We start from the raw sequence: 17641 nt of genomic DNA, 5'->3' as shown, positions 1-17641 counted from the left end.
GGAAACAGCAGGAGAAGCCTTTTCCCATCTATTCTGCTCGGGGCTTGCATTCTCCACCCCAAGTGGAAAGTTCTGATCCAAAGAAAAATCCTCACACAGTTACAGGGACCAGTATGAGATGGCACGAGCAGGACATGCAAAAATCAATACAAGTGACACAGGAGGACAGACACCTTTACAAGTGCTCTGGCTCAAGTGTCCTGCACCACAGAGCCATTTATTTGAGGGGCTGCTGTGCCTGGTTTGTCCAACACAGCAAAAATAATGAGAAAAGTGGCAGCTAACTTATCATCTCACCTTGGCTCCTGCACTCGTTATTTTTTTTAATGCATGTGAGAAATTCTGCTGATCACAGCACTATTTTGGAAGATGTGACGGGGGCAATGCTGGTGACAGCAGTGAGAGAAGCAGGAGAAACTTCAGCAAGAAGCTGAGCCCTAAAGAGGCATCACTTGAGAAATTGTGGCCTAGCAGATCCCTCTTCTCTAGGATGGAAAGTTTGGGAATACACAATTATCCCAATACAATATCAATTATTCCAATAAATTTGTTAGGGATAAAATCCCAGTGAGCTGAAGCTCAAAACAAGAGCAGGGGACATCGACACTGACCTGTGGGACAAAGATCTCCATGGGTAGGGTTTGGTGGGGATCTGCTTTGCCTAAAACATTTATTTTGTCCTTTATGCAAAACTACAACTCCTCTCCTCTAAACAAATTATCTTCAGAAGAGAAAATAAAGGTAAAAGTTATGCAAATTAAATGTTTCACTTCAAACCATTCACGGAACTTCTGCCTGACTCTGAATTGTTCAAACAGCCAACAAATAACCCAAAAATCTGTCCTGTGTAATTGTGCCACTGCAGAGGGACAGTGCCATGAAATGGAGAAGGTTCATCATAAAAAAGGCTCTGGGGCTGTAAAAAGGGCCAGGATTAATCACTCTCATAAATTTAATGAGACAAAATAACTGGAGAGAGCCCAAGTGGCAGCAGAGAAAATTTAGGTGAAATGTTAAGTGTAACTCTGAGGTACCAGGATGGTTTGGAGCAGCTGAAAGAGCCATAAAAGGGGGATGGAAAAGCAGTTGGCAGGGCAGTAAGGTGGATAATTGCCTCCTGACATCAGTTCCCAGCAGCCACAGCCATGTGGGAAGCAGCAGCTCCCATCCCCAGGGACGTGCAGGAGCATCCTCGGGACAGGGGTCACTGGAACATCCCTGATAGAGGGGCACAGAGGATGAACCCGCACACTGCTGCTGCAAAACCCAGCTCATTTCATGGACAAACTGCCCCCAAAACGGCTGCTCCGGGGTCTGGCACGGGGCAGGCTGGAATAAATCAGGCAGCAAGAGGCCAATTGTCCCTTTAGTGCCCCTCCCAGCATCGATCAGGCAGCACTTGCAATGCGAGCAGCCCCTGCCATCTGCCCAGGCTGGCTGCAAGCTGCCATCTGGCCCAGGGCACAGCAAACCCAGGGGCCAGAGGGCTGAAAACAGGGAATTTGAGAACTTCCCAGCTCCCCTGATAGCCTTTGAGCTTCCCTTCCCCTTTCCATCACCAATTGTTGGGGTTTTTTTTTTAAACTAAATGGCTGTTTCCAGGCAATTATGTGCCTTGATCTGCTGGCTGGGGATCCGTGTGGAGCTGGGATTAATCCCTGCAACACCCCAAAGGTGAAAACACAATGGGGTCAGCAAGGCTTAAACATCCTTTAAACACACCCCATGGATTGTTCCTGCATCCCCTGGCCAGCCCTGGCACTGGTTTTTGTCCCACAGCTGGGAGAGCTCTCAGGATAAAAGTTTTTACTCTTTGGAGCATCATGGGGACAACAAGGACAAAGCCTGGTTCCTTCTGCTCCCCAAATCAGCACCTCCATCACAAATATATTCATATTTTAAAGGCTCTGCCTTTAGTTCAAAATCTCAACCTGGGGACACCAAACTGCTCCACTGAAAGGAAGCATTTTGACATTCTCCAAAAAAACCCTCATTTACCAGCCCCCAAAATGTCTTGCTAAAACCAACTCAATGTTTGTCCTGAGCTTTTTTGTCCAACAGCACAACACCCTGAGAGCTCCCTTTGGGGGATTCCTCTCTCCCAGGGTGAATTGGTGGCACAGAGCCCTCCTCACCCACCCTTGTGCCCGTGGGGACAGCAGAGTGGCACCCTGAGGTGACAAATCCCTGCAGGTTTCACAGGCAGGGCTGGAGCAGCTCCCTCCACACATCGTGTGGCATTTCCCTGCCTGCTGTGGAAATCACTTCCTCGCCTCCAAAAAAAAAAAAAGCATTTTGGCTGCAGCCACATCTTCCCCAGGCTGCTGGATCATCAGAAATATTAAAGGCAGGGATGCTGGGTGGACTGAATCATTCCCAGCAGTGAATGCTGCCCTTGTGGGGCTGTTTGGAGAGGGCAGGAGCTCAGAAAGAGCTTTGTCACGGGTGCCACAGGCTGGCAGTGCCACACCACTGGGACTGGCACGTTTCCAGTCAGAGCTCCCTGCTCCGAGGCAGAAAGGGCAGCAGGAGCAGCAGCGCTGGTGCTGAGGGGTTCTCCAGGGTGGTTTTGGGGTTTTTACAGCTATGGGTGAGTTTTGACACTGTTTTGTGTTTCCATGCTCTGGGAGGGCAGGTCTGGATGAAGGAATCTGTGCAATCCCTGCTGGTTTCAACATGCCTTTACCCCACGAGTGCTAAGTAAGATGTAAAAAAGAAGATTTTGCAGAGAATGGGAAAACAAAAATGGAATGGGAAAGGATGGGAAAGTTGAAAGCTGGAGATCTGGGACAGAACAAGGCAATCAGTTGAAAAAAACCTCCAAGTTACCTGACCAAGGGACAAGGAACAGTTTGGGAAGCTTCCACCTGGACACCTCAGCAGATTTAAATGTGGGAATCCACTTCCAGCACCAAATAACCAAGAGCAGCATCCCAAACCCACCCTTTCTAGGCCAGCACTGCCATCCCCCCTCAGCACTTGTGTGAGAGTCCCCACACAAACCTCTCCCCAGTTAAAAGCCATCTGTGTGTGAGAAACAGGAATTTTAAACCCCGATATTAAAGGGATTTTGAGAACATTTGGAGAGGGGGCACAAAAAAAATGCTATTCTCGAAAGGATCCCTTTCTTAGTTAAAATTTTATTAAACTGCAGCTGCTGGGAGCCAACAGCAAGCAGGGAATTCCAGGGTACTCCATTCCCTCTGCTGGTAATTTATGATTTACTTTTGTAATAACTGAAGCCATAAGGAACTCATTGGATTAAGGAGTCTTATTATTTATGTTGTGGAACAATAATATTTAACTGCATAAAGCCACATATCCACTCATGCAGTCCATCCCTCTCCGTGTAGCAGACTGCACTTCATAAGCAAAACCCTGGCTTGATGGGAATGCTGCCATTGAATTCCAATAGTGCCTGCACTTCACTGTGTGTGCTGCAGTTCAAGGTTGATTTTAAAAGCCTGTTACATCATCACCACAGGCAGAAAAAGCAGATAAACACAGAGAGGGACAGCAGCAGCATCACCCCACGGCCCAGCAAGGACAAGCAGGGTGGGTGTCATGGCAGGATGTGGCTGCCAAAACCCTGGAAGTGTCCAAAGCCAGCTTGGAGCAATGTGGGATAGTGAAAAGTGTCCCTGCCCATTGCAAAGGGGTGGAATGAATTGTTCTTGAAGGTCCTTTTCACCCCAAAGTATTCTCTGATTGCCCCGGGGCCAGCTGGTGTGGTCCAAAATCACACACGGTGGATGCAGCACCCAAAAAACGCCATGGGGGGAACCAGCCCTGTTAACAGTGGGTACCTCACTCCCAGAGCTGGCTTGGATCACCTCGGAGGATGAATTATCCCAAGGTTTTGGGATTTAGGAGGAGCAGAGGATCCCCTGGGCTTGGCCCCTTTCGCCCCCCACCAAGCCACTCATCAGCTCAACCTGATTAGAAGTGACATCTCCCAGGGCTTTACACGAGAAAAAGATGGACTTTTGTCAGAGCACAAAAATCTCCTGGCAAAAGGATCAAAGCAGCCGTCCTGGCTCTCCCAGCCCTGCTGTCAAACTTTATCTGCCTCTGCTGGAAACCCACAGCAACTTTTCCCCTGCCAGGAGAAGGTGAGGCCACTCACTCTGCCAGCTCCTCCAAGCTCCGGTACACGTCGTCATCGTTTTCCGTGGTCTCCTCCGAAGGGAAGGGCCTGGGAAGGGAAGGAATGACAGGGTTATATCAGTGCCTCACCCCTCACAGCACAGCCCCTGAACTCAGCCCAGCCCCGAGCATCCTGCTGAGCAGCACAAAATATTCACTGCCAACCCATCTTTGTCCCACAGTGACACCACCTCTGCTGCTTCCCGAGGGCACAGCTGGCAGGGCAGGGCAAGGATGCAGCTGGGGAGGGAGCTGAGCACACAGGGCACCAAAATCAGGAGCTGCATGGTCTGACAGCACCTCAGAGCCCCCGTGGCCGAGCCCTTCCTGCTGAGCTGGTGCTGCACGAACAACTCAGGAGTCTTAATTCCAGCCTGGTGTTGGATTTGTTGGGATGCAGAAACTCCTTCTCCTCCAGTGATGGAGCCTTTCCACCTGTGAGCTCAGGCAGGGCAGGGCTGGGCACTCTGTGCTGCTTCCCACTGGCATCTCCCTGCAACCCCACTGCAATGAAGGAGCCCTTATGAACCCCAGGCTCCCTCATCTTAACTTTGTGACAGCTGAAAAAAGTTAAACCCCTGGAGATGAGGGAAAGGACAACGAAAGGGCAGGAAGAAAGGAGGGGAGAAAGCAGATTAAAACAGCGAGGGAGGGAGTGGGGGGAATACAAGAATTCCTTGGCTCATTCCGCAGCAATAACCAAATAACGTACGAGGGAGATGAAAAATACTGTTTTAATTAAAGCCCACGTATTATTGCTGGCACAGGGCCAGGCTCTGCTGGGCCTGGATGCACCTTATGGCTACAGCTGGGCTGGGCTGGGCATCCCCACGGGCACAGGGACACGGAGGGGTGGCAGCAGGGCAGCTCTGCCCATCCCTCCTGGGCACCCTGGAGAAGGCAGGTGGGGCTCCCCAGGCTGTGAATTACAGGGATGGGACACTGATGCTGTGGAGGAGCAAAGCTGCCACCATGTGAACCTGTACCTGCCCTCAGGAGCCATTTCCTCCCCTTCCCCACCTCCCTCCCTGCCCATGATAGATTGCCTCTCCTGAAAGATTTAATACATGGCCTGGTTAGCCCCCAAATTTGCTATTTTTGGATCCTTTCACTGGCATTAATTTGCTTTCTGTCCCCTGCTACACCTCAGCCTTCCTTCAGTGAGCAGCTCCAGACCAAGCACTTTGAGACAGTGCTGAGACCTGCAGCGAGTCCAATTAAAACCCTGACCAGGGGGTGATTCCAGGAGGGGAAAGAGCCGTGGTGACCCCAGCCGTGGAGCAGGACAATTCCAGCCATCACAGCTGCAAGGAGCACCCAAGGTGTGTCCAACCACATCCATGTGCAACACGGGAGGGAGGAAGGCAAGGGATGCAAAGCTCTGGCAAGAAGGCAGAACTCAGAGGTGACCTCGGTTTAAACATCATTTGTTACAACAATAAAAAGAAATCCACCACAAGGCACGAGCTCCTTTCTTTTACATGCATCTTCTGCTCTTAATCTCTGACTATTTCCTTCCCCAGTGCTCGCCACGCCAGAGAGAAAGGAGTAAAAAAAGAGCCATAAAGAATATTAAAATCACATGGACACATCTCCAGCCATAAATCTGGCCTTGAGGTGTAATTGGCTCCTGTGATACAACTCCCCATGTAAGACAAGGAGGCAGAAAAGGGAGAAAAATATTTTCTAATCAGAGTTTCATGAGGATGCAGCTCCCCTGGCCCTCCCAGCTTCACCTTGACTGCCAGTGAAGGTCCAGAGTGAAAGTCAGGGCAGGGGAGGAATTAATAACCTGTGTCCAGCTAATGGCTAAATAAGGACTCACAGAATGCAATTAGAGGGAGAAGTCACACCAGGGTGAGGATTACTCAATGGACCATCCAAAATCTGGAGCTGAAGGGCAGCTTTTTGGACAAAGCCTTGGGTTTTTCCCTTTGTTCATCCCTTGCTCTTCCCCAGGACTTCTAAGTGCAACAACACAATTTAATTTAGCTCTACCAACAGCCACTATTTGAAATAACTCCCTATTTTTTTATTTAAGGTCCCTTTTACATCCATTTAGGTTATTTTGTTTCTTGCCACTGAAAACAGCTGAGCTGGCTGCAGAAATGGATTTGATGTGGTGGGGACAGACCCCACCAGATCCCTACCAAGGCAGCACAAAGAAAAGCCAACTGGGAGATCTTTCAACCCAGTATTTCTCCCAAGCACAGGGTTTTCACTGAGAACCTTCCCACAGATCATGCCCCAGCCATGCAGGTGATGCCACATGAGCTCCCCCACAGCAAACACCTCGTTTGGGAACAATCTCTGTGTCTTTTTTTTTTTTGTAAAATGAGTAAAAATGTTGTCAGTCAAAGGATCTAAAAGCTCTGGATCCCCTGGGAAATTCTCAAAGACCTCCAGGCACATTTCAGCTTCTTATGTAGGAGCACAGTCTAGCTGGGAATACCCAACAGAAATGAGTATTTTGAGTCCAGCAGGTCTGCAGAGATCCCAGTTGATTAAAATTCATTTTCAAATGTCTCTTATTTCGTATCTTTAGCTGAGCACCAGCTTTTTTTTACTCCACCACCATGCAGAAGCACCTGCTGAGCCCATTCATCCTCCCAGCCCGTGCTGGGGCTGCTGCGAGCCCCACCCTGCTCAGATGAAAAGAAAAAAACCTCCAGTGCCATCAAACAGAGCTGGAACGGGCTCCTCAGAGATAATAAAAGCTCCCAAAGTAGGTTCCATCACAGACAAACCCCACAGCGTCCTCCCAGAGATCAAAGCAGGGAAGGGAAGTGGGATCGATCTGCTGTGTTTGTTTTAGAGCCGAAAAGGAAGAAAAGACCAAGTGATTTGTTCTGGAGTTGAGAGTGAGCTGCTCCTCTGGAGGAGCTCCTTGACATGTGATGCTAAGCACCCCCTTGATCTCACAAAACATTTTGGCCACTTTCTGGATCTCACAGAACCTCCCTGCAAATGGAACACAGGCAGAGCCAGCCACAGCCACAGCTCAACACCCACAGGGACAATCAATTAATATTTCATGGAGCACCTCGTGCTAAAAAAACCCTGCCTTGCCCTCAGCTTGCCCCATGATCCCTCCCACACCACATCCTCACCGTCCATCCCTGCACAGGGAATCTCTCAGCACTGCCTGGCTGCTCCTTCCTCTGAATTATTTAACGGGAAGAGCCAGGTAGGCTGCAATTCTAACAGCAATAAGCTGGGAGGTTTATTTATTTATGAGCATATTTCAGCATCTGGGCTGCCTTGTCCCAGCAGCTCCTTCACCTCTGCAGAGAGCAGAGGGTCAGGGATGTGATCAGTCTGATCCTTTTGTACAGCAGCATCTCAGCCTCAAATCCATGTGGGACAGAGCCAGGAGGACCCAGCACGGTTCATTTACCATTTTTTCTGATTTCTTGGGGTCAAACACCAGCCCTGGGAACAGCAAGCCTGGTGAGAAGCAGAGAGGGAGGCAATGTCCCACTCAGGGCACTCCATCCCAAGGAGCTGCTCCCACTCGAGGCTGCTCTCAGTGGAGATGGTTTGCCAGGCAGATCTGCAAGGAAGTTTTCCTGCCTTGTGCAAACACCCTCAGGAGTCTAAAGGAGGTGATTTATCCCTTTCTGGAGGGGGATTCCACCCTCCCAGCACCAGCAGGATAATCTCCCCCTGTTTTCCTAAGTCCAGGGATAACACTTGAGTGTTTTAAAAAGCAGGTGGAGTGTGTGACACCCGGGAAACCTGAGCTGCTCCCATCTGCTGTCCCTGCTGCGAGGGATTTCTCCAGCAATGGAGAGACCAGAGCCTCCAGCTGGTGCAAAGGAGCTTCTGCCTCTCTGCTGGGATGGACAGGGCTGTGCTGAGCCCTCCTGGCAGGAAAAGATTTCCATGGTGTGGAATCTACAGGCTGAAATGACACCTGCAGGACTTGCAGCTCCCCTGGCTGGGTGTCCAGAGCCCCTGGCATCCCTGGTTTGAAGGAAGCATCGTGGCAATGCACAGAAAACCCACTGGACACTGATTTCATCAATATTTTAGGCTTCAGGCTGCGTGCCATGGGAGTTTGGGAGTGGGGTTCCCACAGCTCCCAGGCTTCCAGCAAAGTCCTTCTGTCCCACTGCTGAGGTTTAATGCTGCCTCAATCCCAAAATTTCAGATCTGGCTCTTCCCAGCACATCATTTTGGTAACTCCAACCTTCCCTTTTTAATTTTTCCTACTCTTTTTCTCCAGGAGGACGAGTCACTGGGGATCAGCCCATTCCTGTGACTGTGCCCCCTGGCAGCCATCAGCTCTGGAACCCCGGGCTCACCACCCTGAGCACTCCTGGAGCTGCCCAAAGAAAATCATGAAAATTTCCGAGACTTTTACACAGCACTGAAAATGCTTCCCTCATTGGCTCCGTGGAACGAGGCAGATTAAAGCAGAATTAATTTACCAAGAGGGGCTCTGAGCTGACCAGCAAAGAGGGAATCTGGAGCTGCCTCTCCAGCCCTGCCCTCAACCCAGGCAGCACCTCCAAAATTTGGTTCCCATCTGTGAAACAGCAGCAATGATCTTGGTCAAGTGCTGCGAGATAAAACCACACCATTAATGCCCCCCAAATCCATTTCTATAAAGCAGAATAGAATCAATTCTCCCCGTGCAGAACAAGACATATCAGAGCATAGCAAAAGCTGCTGAATTTAATTAAAATCACACTTTTCTGTTACATCACTCATCTCTGGAAAGAAGCACCTCAAGCGGCGCCAAATTTTAGACAAGTCCTCTGAAAAATTACAGTTTGCTTTTATTTGTGGCCTGGAACTTGCAGAAATTCTCACAAGATTAATTCTGATGGAAATTCAGCAGGGAAAGAGCTGAGTTCCATCACCAGGCAACACAAGGAAGATGATGGTGATGGTGATGATGATGATTTTGTAGGAGAGCACTTTGCACAGTGTCAGCGCCCAAGGGTGAGCTGCAGGCCCTGCTTTTGTTCCTCAGCTCCAATCTGAACTGAGCATTGCTGGAGATGAGAAGACAAGAAAATAACAGCTCGTATAATTTAATGTTTCAACACATTATCGCGTTTTTAAAAACTCCTCGTGTCCCAGTGCCTCGCTCAAGCAACAGGGATGATTTTCTCCTCACTTCAGCTCCACATTGATGAGAACAGATGGATAAAATCAAAAGGGGAATCCAGAAATGTCTTTCTTGAAAAGAAAGGAAAAAAAAAAAAAAGACCCAAACCCTGTGGGGTAACAGCACAACCAACCACTAGGGAATGATTGTCCCAGTAAAGACCTGGGATGGGTCTCATCCAACAACATCCACTGGCTCATGTTGGGAAAACACAAATTAAATTTTTCGCTGGTGAAAACACAAATCCTGAAATCCCCATTTTTAACTTGCAGCAAAGCAGCACGAGGAGATCTTTCAGCACTCTGAGTTTTTCTGCTGTACCTGAGCAGCTGCCATCCTATGAAACACGTGCCAACAAAAATAAATAATTACCCAAATGGACCTTTCTGCCTGATTGCAGGGAAAGCACCACCAGCACATCTCAGCCACGAGGGGCCCAACTGTGCAGCATAAAGCAGCTCCAAACAGCCCATCCCAAGGGCCACCAGGAATCCTTTCCCCAGGGAGGTGCAGAGAGACCTGGGCTGTCCCAGAGCATCCAAGTGTCCCTCTCCAGGCACAGCCCACGGCACTGTCCCTGTCCCCCAGGGCTGGGAACCTCCCAGATTTTGGATTAGCTGAGCCTGGAGCCCTTCTCCATCCTTGGAGCATCCTTGTGGCAAGAGCTGGATTTTGGGGAGGTGCAGGAAAGGTCGCACAGGGTGGGCAGTGGAGCACAGGAGGAGGCTGAGGGATGAGCAGTGACACAGCAGGTGACCCCAAAGCCCCAGCTGAGCCCAGCCAGAGCTGAGCTGAGCTCACCAGAGCTGTGTGTTCATTATGCAAAGCTGCTCCTGGGGAGGGGGACAGGGAAGCTGCCTTGGCTTTGTGAGCAGATGCTCACGGGGTGACCTCAGCATCCTCCCCCCCCAGCCTACAGAGCAGCCTGCAGGAAAACACGTCAGGGATATTCTTCAGGCTCTCTGTGAGGATACAAACTTGTCAAAATAAATGTGTTAAGAATGTTTTTTTGAAGTGGGAAGAGAGCTGCTTTTCAGCCAAGGATTCTGCTTACCAGCAAATGGAGGAGTTTTATGGTGACTCCTAAAGGTTTGGTGGTGTCACAAGAAAATCTCCACCCGACCTCCTGCCTGTGAGGTTTGTGCTGAGCTTCTCAGTTTGTGCTGGTCACCAGTTCCAAGACTGGTCCCAGTTCCAGGAGAGCTCTGCAGAGCAGCTGAACCTTCTTCCAGACACGAATCCTCCCACAGCTTTCTCCATCCATTTTATAGCAACACTTAAAGTGTGTACAAGGAAAACACAACGGCAGTAAAAGAATAATGGGCAGAGTGCAATTGCAGAGAGCTCTCGGCAGGGAATAAAACAGTCCTTGTAAAACCAACCTTCAGCAGAAGAGCTGCCCTAACAACCTCCTCACCAGAAAACACTTGAGGACTTAATTGTTAGCACCTTTAATTGCTCGCCATTTTCACACCCAGCTGGATCCGCCTCCCATCCCCAGGGGTGGGGGGGAGCAGAGACCAAATCTGATCTGCAGGAAACTTCCAGCACGCTGGAGAATCCTTGCAAAGGCCATAAAAGATCCTCCCCTATCTCCCATTTCCTTCAGGAAAGTCGTGGTCAGCTCCAGCTTGTGCCACCACATCCTCTGCAAGGTGTGGGGTTTGCTGGTGGCATCACAAAGTCGTTTTTACAGGGTCACCCCACACCACAGTGTGATGGGGAAATGGATTAAAGTCATGAAACCTGGACAGAACTCCAGGTTTAATTCGGAACTGGAGGCTGAATCACTGAGGAATTTGCTGATCACCCAGTGGCACACGCTGGGGTCACAGACACTCGAGTTTGGCAGGGCAGGAGCTGCAGGTCCAGCTCCCTGTGGCCCCTGCCCCTCTCCTGTGGGCACCTCCTGCCAGGAATGCTGCTCTGCCTCTCCCTTCCCATCCCTCCTCCCTTTCCCCCCACACATCCTGATATTACTGGCGAGCTGTTCAGTACAGAAACTCCAGGGCTGGCAGTGCTGCAATCCTCATTTTGAGCCTTTTCCGTGCTTTACCTGGGCAGAGGGAGCAGGGATGAGCCCTGAGGGATCTCCTCTGTATCAATCCTCACTGCAGGCAGGATGCTGGCACTCCTTTGGCTACCCTGGAAGTGGCTCTGAGCTGGGCTAATCCCAGTCTTGAGCTTTTCTCCTCTCCCCTCTCTGTCTGCACTGTGGAGATGGGGAAAAAAAAAATCACACAATCCTGGAATGGTTTGGAAGGGACCATAAGGGTCATCTCATTGCAATCTCCCTAATCCAGCTTCCACTAAAGCAGGTTGCTCAGAGCCCCACCCAGGGCTGGAGCATGCACAGCTTCTCTGGGCAGCCTGTGGCAAAGAAACAGAGCCAGGATGGCCAAGATGGCCATTCCACAGGGTATGGGCAACCCAGCCCTGACAGCCACTGCATCTGGACTGGGCACTTTTTCTTCCAACTGACCCAAAAGAGTCCTGCCTTGGCCCCAAAAGGGACAAAACTCATCCCTGTGTCCATCCCTCCATGGCCCAGACAAAGCATTTCCACTGCTCCTGTGAGAGAAAACCTCTGACAACCAGGATTCACCCTCCTGCCATCTGCAAGAGTTTTTACACTCCTTTATGAAGTGTGGTGCCTTCTGAGGAGAGTCACTGAGAGGTTCAGTTCATATAGAAAGGATTTACTCAGATTTAGGGCCTCCATAAAGGCCTCTGAACATGCAAACCCCTTCCCCTTCTCAGCTGGGCTTTGCTGTGCACACATGAAAAATGCATGCAGGCAGCACGAGCCAATATTCCTGAACCTCCTGCTTTGCTTGCAGAACTCTGCTTCCAGGAAAAACACAGATCTCAGGGAGATGAATAAACACATGCCCCCTCCTCTGCTCAGAGCTCACTTTCAGCCCCCAGAGCACGAGGAGGGTGATGGAGCCCAGAGGATGCCACAGGCAGCAGGGAACAGCCGTGGCTGCGGCAGGAAAATCTTCAGGGAAAACAGAAAAAAAAAAAAAAAAAAGCTTTAAGAAAAGAATTATAATCCTGGTTTATTGGGACCTGCAATAAGAAGTCTTGCTGTCCTCCAGAGAGCTGAGTTTGCTCAAGAAAACTTGGAATGAAAATCGGGAAGGGAATGAAAATTCTTGCTCCAAAGCACAGGAGAAGCTTTGCACGACATTCCTGAGCAAAGACCACGCTGCTACAGAATCCTCCAGGCTGGCTGGGAAGTGCCAGTCAGCGTGGGAATGGGGTAATGGAATCAGGGCTGCAGTGGAAAATCCTGGCTGGATAATAAAGGCTCCTTGTTCAGGGACAGCCAGGCATGGAGCACAGTGGAACTTCTCCCTGGAATCGCTGAGAACCCTCCAGAAAGATGGAGGGAAGGATGAGAACCAATAACAATTCAATAAACCTCTCCCGAGCGATGAGGATCTGCTCTCTGTCCCTCTGTGTAACCCTTTGGGACAACAGAGGGATCAAAATCCCAGCAAAAAGTTCCCATCCCATCAGCAGAGAGCCTGGTTCCTGCAGGATTTGTGGGAGCAGCCCTGGGATGGGGACAAGGCAGGCAGAGGATGGTTCACAGCAGGGCTGTAGCTACAGCTGCTGCACATTAGGCACATTGCAAATAAAACTCTGCATTCAGGATGGAGTTTTTGCCCTGTTTTTGCTGCTTGTTTCTTGGAAGAAACACTCTGTCATCTCCACAGAGCTATCCTGATCTGCACTACTCTGGGAAACAGGGCTCCTCTGCCAAGGTTCCTGTAGGCAGAAATTATTAAGACAGTAAGAGTGATTTTTTTTTTTCACTGAACAGCACACAAGATTGATTTGTATTTTTCTCCACGCCATGAAACTTATTTAAGGACAAGTAACAGGCTTTGGGATTTATTTCACTCTTAATTTGCGTGATCCTGATCCTCAGACCCTAAAATAGGGATTGGAGCAGAGCCACATTCATGCTGTGGAGCTGAACACGATATCATCCACCCAGCACCTGAATTTCACTGGATTTACCGTGGTTTTAAGCACTGTGCCTAAGCCAACAAGATTTTTCCCATTTCCAATGGAAACATCTTCACTGGGAGAGGGAAGAGGATGGACCCCAACCAGCCAAGGGGCAGTGGTGGCTGATGTGAGCAATCCCTTCAGGGAGCCAGAGCTGCTGCTGGTTCCCACAAGATTAGATTAATTCAGATTAATTCATTTGAGATTAGTTTCTGTCATTGAGGGGTTTGTGATGGTGCAGCAAGAAATCACCTAATTTAAAGGAAAGAAGATGCAGCCATGGACAAAGCCAGGGCTCTGTGGCTGCAGGGGACAGCGAGCTGGGAGGGAACACTCCCAGGAGGAAACTTCCCTGGAATTACAGAATTCATTTCTAGTCTGTTCTATTTTCCAGCTAAAGGAGTGACAGCATTTTCTGTTCCTGCAGAGCTGGAGGAGAAACAGGGTTAATACACAGGAAAACAGGGTTAGAAGCAAAGGCTCGCTAAGCTCTCTGCTATTCTTGTGTAATTATGGTGCCAAAGGCTTCCAAGATAAAGGATTTTAGTGGGAACTGTAAATGCCAGTTGTAAAATGAATGAGAAAAAGCCACATACCCACAGGAATAGCAAAGCCTCCCTTGTCTCTGGATCCCAGCTATGCCCAGCCCTCAACACAACCAACAGGGGCTCAGCCAAAGCTTTCCCAGGGCATGGCAGCTCCTCCATCCTCTGAGCTGCATCCAGGATCTCCCTCCCTGCCTTGGGAAGGGCTTGGCCAGGGGTGACACCCTGGAACCCTCCCAGTGATGCCCCAAAACTTAAACCCAGCCCTTGCTGAGGCACTGCAGTGAATCCCCCACTGCTCCCAGCCTCCAAACTCCTTGGATGTGCTTTTCCCTTAGAACAAAAATCACTGCAGGCTCCTCCAGGACTCAGGGCTATCATCATAACAAACAATCCTTAACTTACAGCACATCTTTCTTCCTCAAACCTTCACCCCCTGCATCTCCCCCAGCCCTGCTGGGATCTGTCAGATCCGTGTTTAACAGATGGGAAGGCTCTGAGCTGGTTTTACACGTGAAAAGCTGTTCCCCTCCAGCAATCTCAGTGCATACAAGGCAGGGAAAATATGTTCCAACAGTGGGAATCGTGGCAGGGGGTGCTGGGGATGGGTGGCAGGGCTGGGAGTGGGGCAGGGACCCCATCCAGCCTGAATCCCTTCATCCTGGCTGTGCCTGGCTTGGGATGCACCACAGGTCCCCACCCAAAACAGCAGCAGGACACATGCTGTGGAGAAAATCAAATGTGTTCTGTAGCTGGGGGGTGTAAACACACACACTCCCCCCAAAAAAGAAACCGAGGAAAGGAAATTTAGGCTGCAAACTCATCCCTGTTATAGCCGTGGCCCTAATGAGATGTTCCCAGATTAATAACACAAATGCACTCTAACAAGGAAAGCAATTGCAAAGCAATTTTGCAGGGAGCTGAACAAAGAGCAGGATAACAGCTCTGCTTAATAGGAGCTGTCTGCTGCTTTTAATTCCTTCGGCACTGCTCCCTGAGCCAGCAGAGGAGGAGCAGGCAGCACACCCCGGGTGCCAGGGCACTCCTGCCCCTCACCAAGGACAAAGCCAGGGGGGCATTTCCCTGCTGGTAAGGGCAGAAAGGTGCCTGGGCTCTCCTGCACAGGGGCAGGGGACAGTGGGGACAGTGGGGACAATGAGGTGATGCCACAGCTCCTGGGCACTGCTGGCTGTTGGGAAGGATAAGGATTGGACAGGAAGGTGTCACAGGTGTGTGTGTGTGTATAACAGAAAGATTTTTGAATGTGGAATGTGAAGAAGGAATAGAAATGATAGCAAGTTTTGATATAAAAGAATTGCAGAGCCAGTGTGACTGGGTAACTGGAAGGCAAAGAGCAAAGTGAGTTGGAAGGGGCTTTTATGACTTAGAGCAAAGGATAAACCCACCTCAAACAAAAGATGTTTTTACCAAGCAAAAAGATTTTCACAGACAAACAAGAAAGTCAGTGTTGCAAGCAGAGAAAAGATCTCAGAATTTTCCATTCCCAGAAAACTGAAAAACAACTTCTAGCTTACACTGTAACATACCAACCTTTTGTGACTGGAAAATAGTGACATGAATATGGTGATGTTAGCAGTTAGGATAGGCTACAGGTAACAGTAAAGGTATTGATTGGTTGTCGTGTATTAAGATGTTCTGCAATTAAAAGTATTTAATGCATTGTAACCAGAACTAGAGATGGTTTCAGATGAGCCCACAGCTGAGGGTGACAGGCTGTGGGCTGGGCTCTTGTCACCCACGACCCCGTGAATTGTTGGATCATTTGGATAAAATAAACAGCATTTTAAATAATAAATAAATCGCTGGATCATTTGGATAAAATAAACAGTATCTTAAAGAGTCACCTGGAGCCCCCATCCCTCATTTTTGGCTCTTACTGCTGGCTTCCCTGGGATCCCTGGTGAAGTTGAGCAAAACTTCCAGGTAGAGACACCAAAACTCCCCCTGCTGCCCTCCCCAGCAGGAGCAGTGCACACAATTCCTCATATTTTCACTTATTTCATCTGAAACTATTCCCAAGCAGTTGTAAGGATCCCGCCCACATCCCAAAGGGGTCTGTTTAACCCCATTATGTGCAGCTTCTAAAGAGTCTGATGTGATTAAATACAAGGAATATGGAGAGGCAGAGAGAGATGTTATTGAAAGCATCATATTGAAAGGATCTTACCTAATTCCTTTGGTTTGAGCAATACTGTGGAAGGAGAGCCTGGATACTGCAGAGATCACCTGGAAATGAGAGAAAAAGATGCTGCTGTGCTTACTGAGGACACAGGAAGGTTTGGTGGGAGCCCAAGGACCCCCAGCCTGGTGCTTGGAGCTGAATCCCCCTTGGAATGGATGTGCTCCAGTGCCCCCCCAGTGTCACAGTGTCACCATCAGGGCTGGGAGGACGCTGCCAGTGCAAACTCTGCTTTAGGTTCCACCACTGAGCACAAAAGACATTTAACCCTCATCTACAAAGGCATTATTGAACAGCTCCATCCAAGGAAACTCCATCCCCACACTCATTTAACGAGCCCAGACCTGCCCTGACAGGTTTTATGCAGCACTAAGAAGCATTGAGAAAACCCTCTTCATTTGTATTTTATCACAAAAGGTTTACAACTCCTTTCGTGTCTCTCCTCACACAAAATGATCTTATTGAGGCAAACTTGCCAAGACTGAAGAGCTCTGACTTCTTGCAATTCAATAAAGATGTATCATCAGTTTGTCAGAGGTGAGTGCAGACCATCGCCCTTTTCTGGCAGAAAACAGCCAGGAATGAGTCAACACCAAAATATTCTCATCAGCACTGCAATCAGAAGCAATAAAACCACCAGGATTTTCAGAAAAACTCCCATTTTTGATGGAAGTTTTAATTGCTATGGGGAATTTTCAATGATGAGGAAACAAAGAATGGGTTTGAGTCCCTTGTAGATTTAAAGTGTGTGTTTTATTCCTGTTCACATTCACCATTTCAGAGCTGGAGTGATAAAAACAAACTTGTTATTTTTGGACTGGTTTCCAACCTGCTGGGATGGGATATGGATAAAGGGCTTCTTGAGTGGGCAAACCCAACCCCCTGGGGGCTGCTGCTGCCCCTGGAGCTGCCCTTCACCCAACCCAGCCACAGGGACCCCTCAGGTTCCTTTATTTGGGAATTTTACTTTGGGATGCTCCCCTGAGCCACCTCCACACCACCCACCCAGGGACCACATCCCTGGATTTGCTCTGGGATGAACTCAGAGCCTCTCTGCCTCCCACACTTTTATCCCAGGACATCCATGAGAGCCTCGTCTCACCCCCTCCTTTTCCTCCACACTTTTGCAGCCTTCATCCCCTCCCATTTTTCATCTGCCATGAACTCCAGCCTGGCCTGTGGAACTGGTGCCTCACACGTGGAGCTAAAGCAAAAATCTGCCACAGTCTGGTGTTTAACAGGTGATTTGCACATGGAAAACAGGGAACAGAACATCCCCGAAAGGCTCCAGGGCTCATCATGGCACAGAACACCACGAGTGGTACCTGGAACATCAAACCCAGACAGGGCACAGAGACTGGAGACTCCACTGGCACCCCCAGCCCTGCTCCAGGGGGCTTAAAATAGTGCCAGGGAAGTCCTAGACTGACTGAATGAGTCTCTTCCCTGCTCTATTTTTAGCCTTCTGAAGTAAAAATCCAGTTTATGAATCAGACAGTTCCACCGCGGGGTTTGACTTCCAGGGAAATTTAAGAGAAAAGCTCCCTGTTCTCCTCACCAACAAACTTCCCTTTGTTCTTTGAACAGCCCCAAGCTCTGCACATCCTG

The 17641-nt window shown here is 49.4% G+C and overlaps 1 protein-coding gene across 9 annotated transcripts in view; it reads right to left on the bottom strand.

Annotated features, from left to right (window-relative positions):
* The window catches only part of VAV2 (vav guanine nucleotide exchange factor 2), a 122996-nt gene that overhangs the window by 29869 nt on the left and 75486 nt on the right, over positions 1-17641 (bottom strand). For all 9 annotated transcript variants that reach the window (XM_088177568.1, XM_088177570.1, XM_088177573.1 and 6 more), the window contains exons 3-4: positions 16022-16080; positions 4127-4195 (exon numbers count right to left, since the gene is read on the bottom strand). In XM_088177568.1, the coding sequence (XP_088033694.1) occupies positions 4127-4195; positions 16022-16080 (128 nt within the window). The remainder of the gene's footprint in view (positions 1-4126; positions 4196-16021; positions 16081-17641) is intronic.

This window comes from Sturnus vulgaris, chromosome 22 (genome assembly GCF_052056855.1).
Source record: "Sturnus vulgaris isolate bStuVul1 chromosome 22, bStuVul1.hap1, whole genome shotgun sequence".
NCBI classification, from domain to species: domain Eukaryota; kingdom Metazoa; phylum Chordata; class Aves; order Passeriformes; family Sturnidae; genus Sturnus; species Sturnus vulgaris.
Note: the sequence above shows the minus strand (reverse complement) of the source record. Positions and strands in the feature narration are given on the sequence as shown.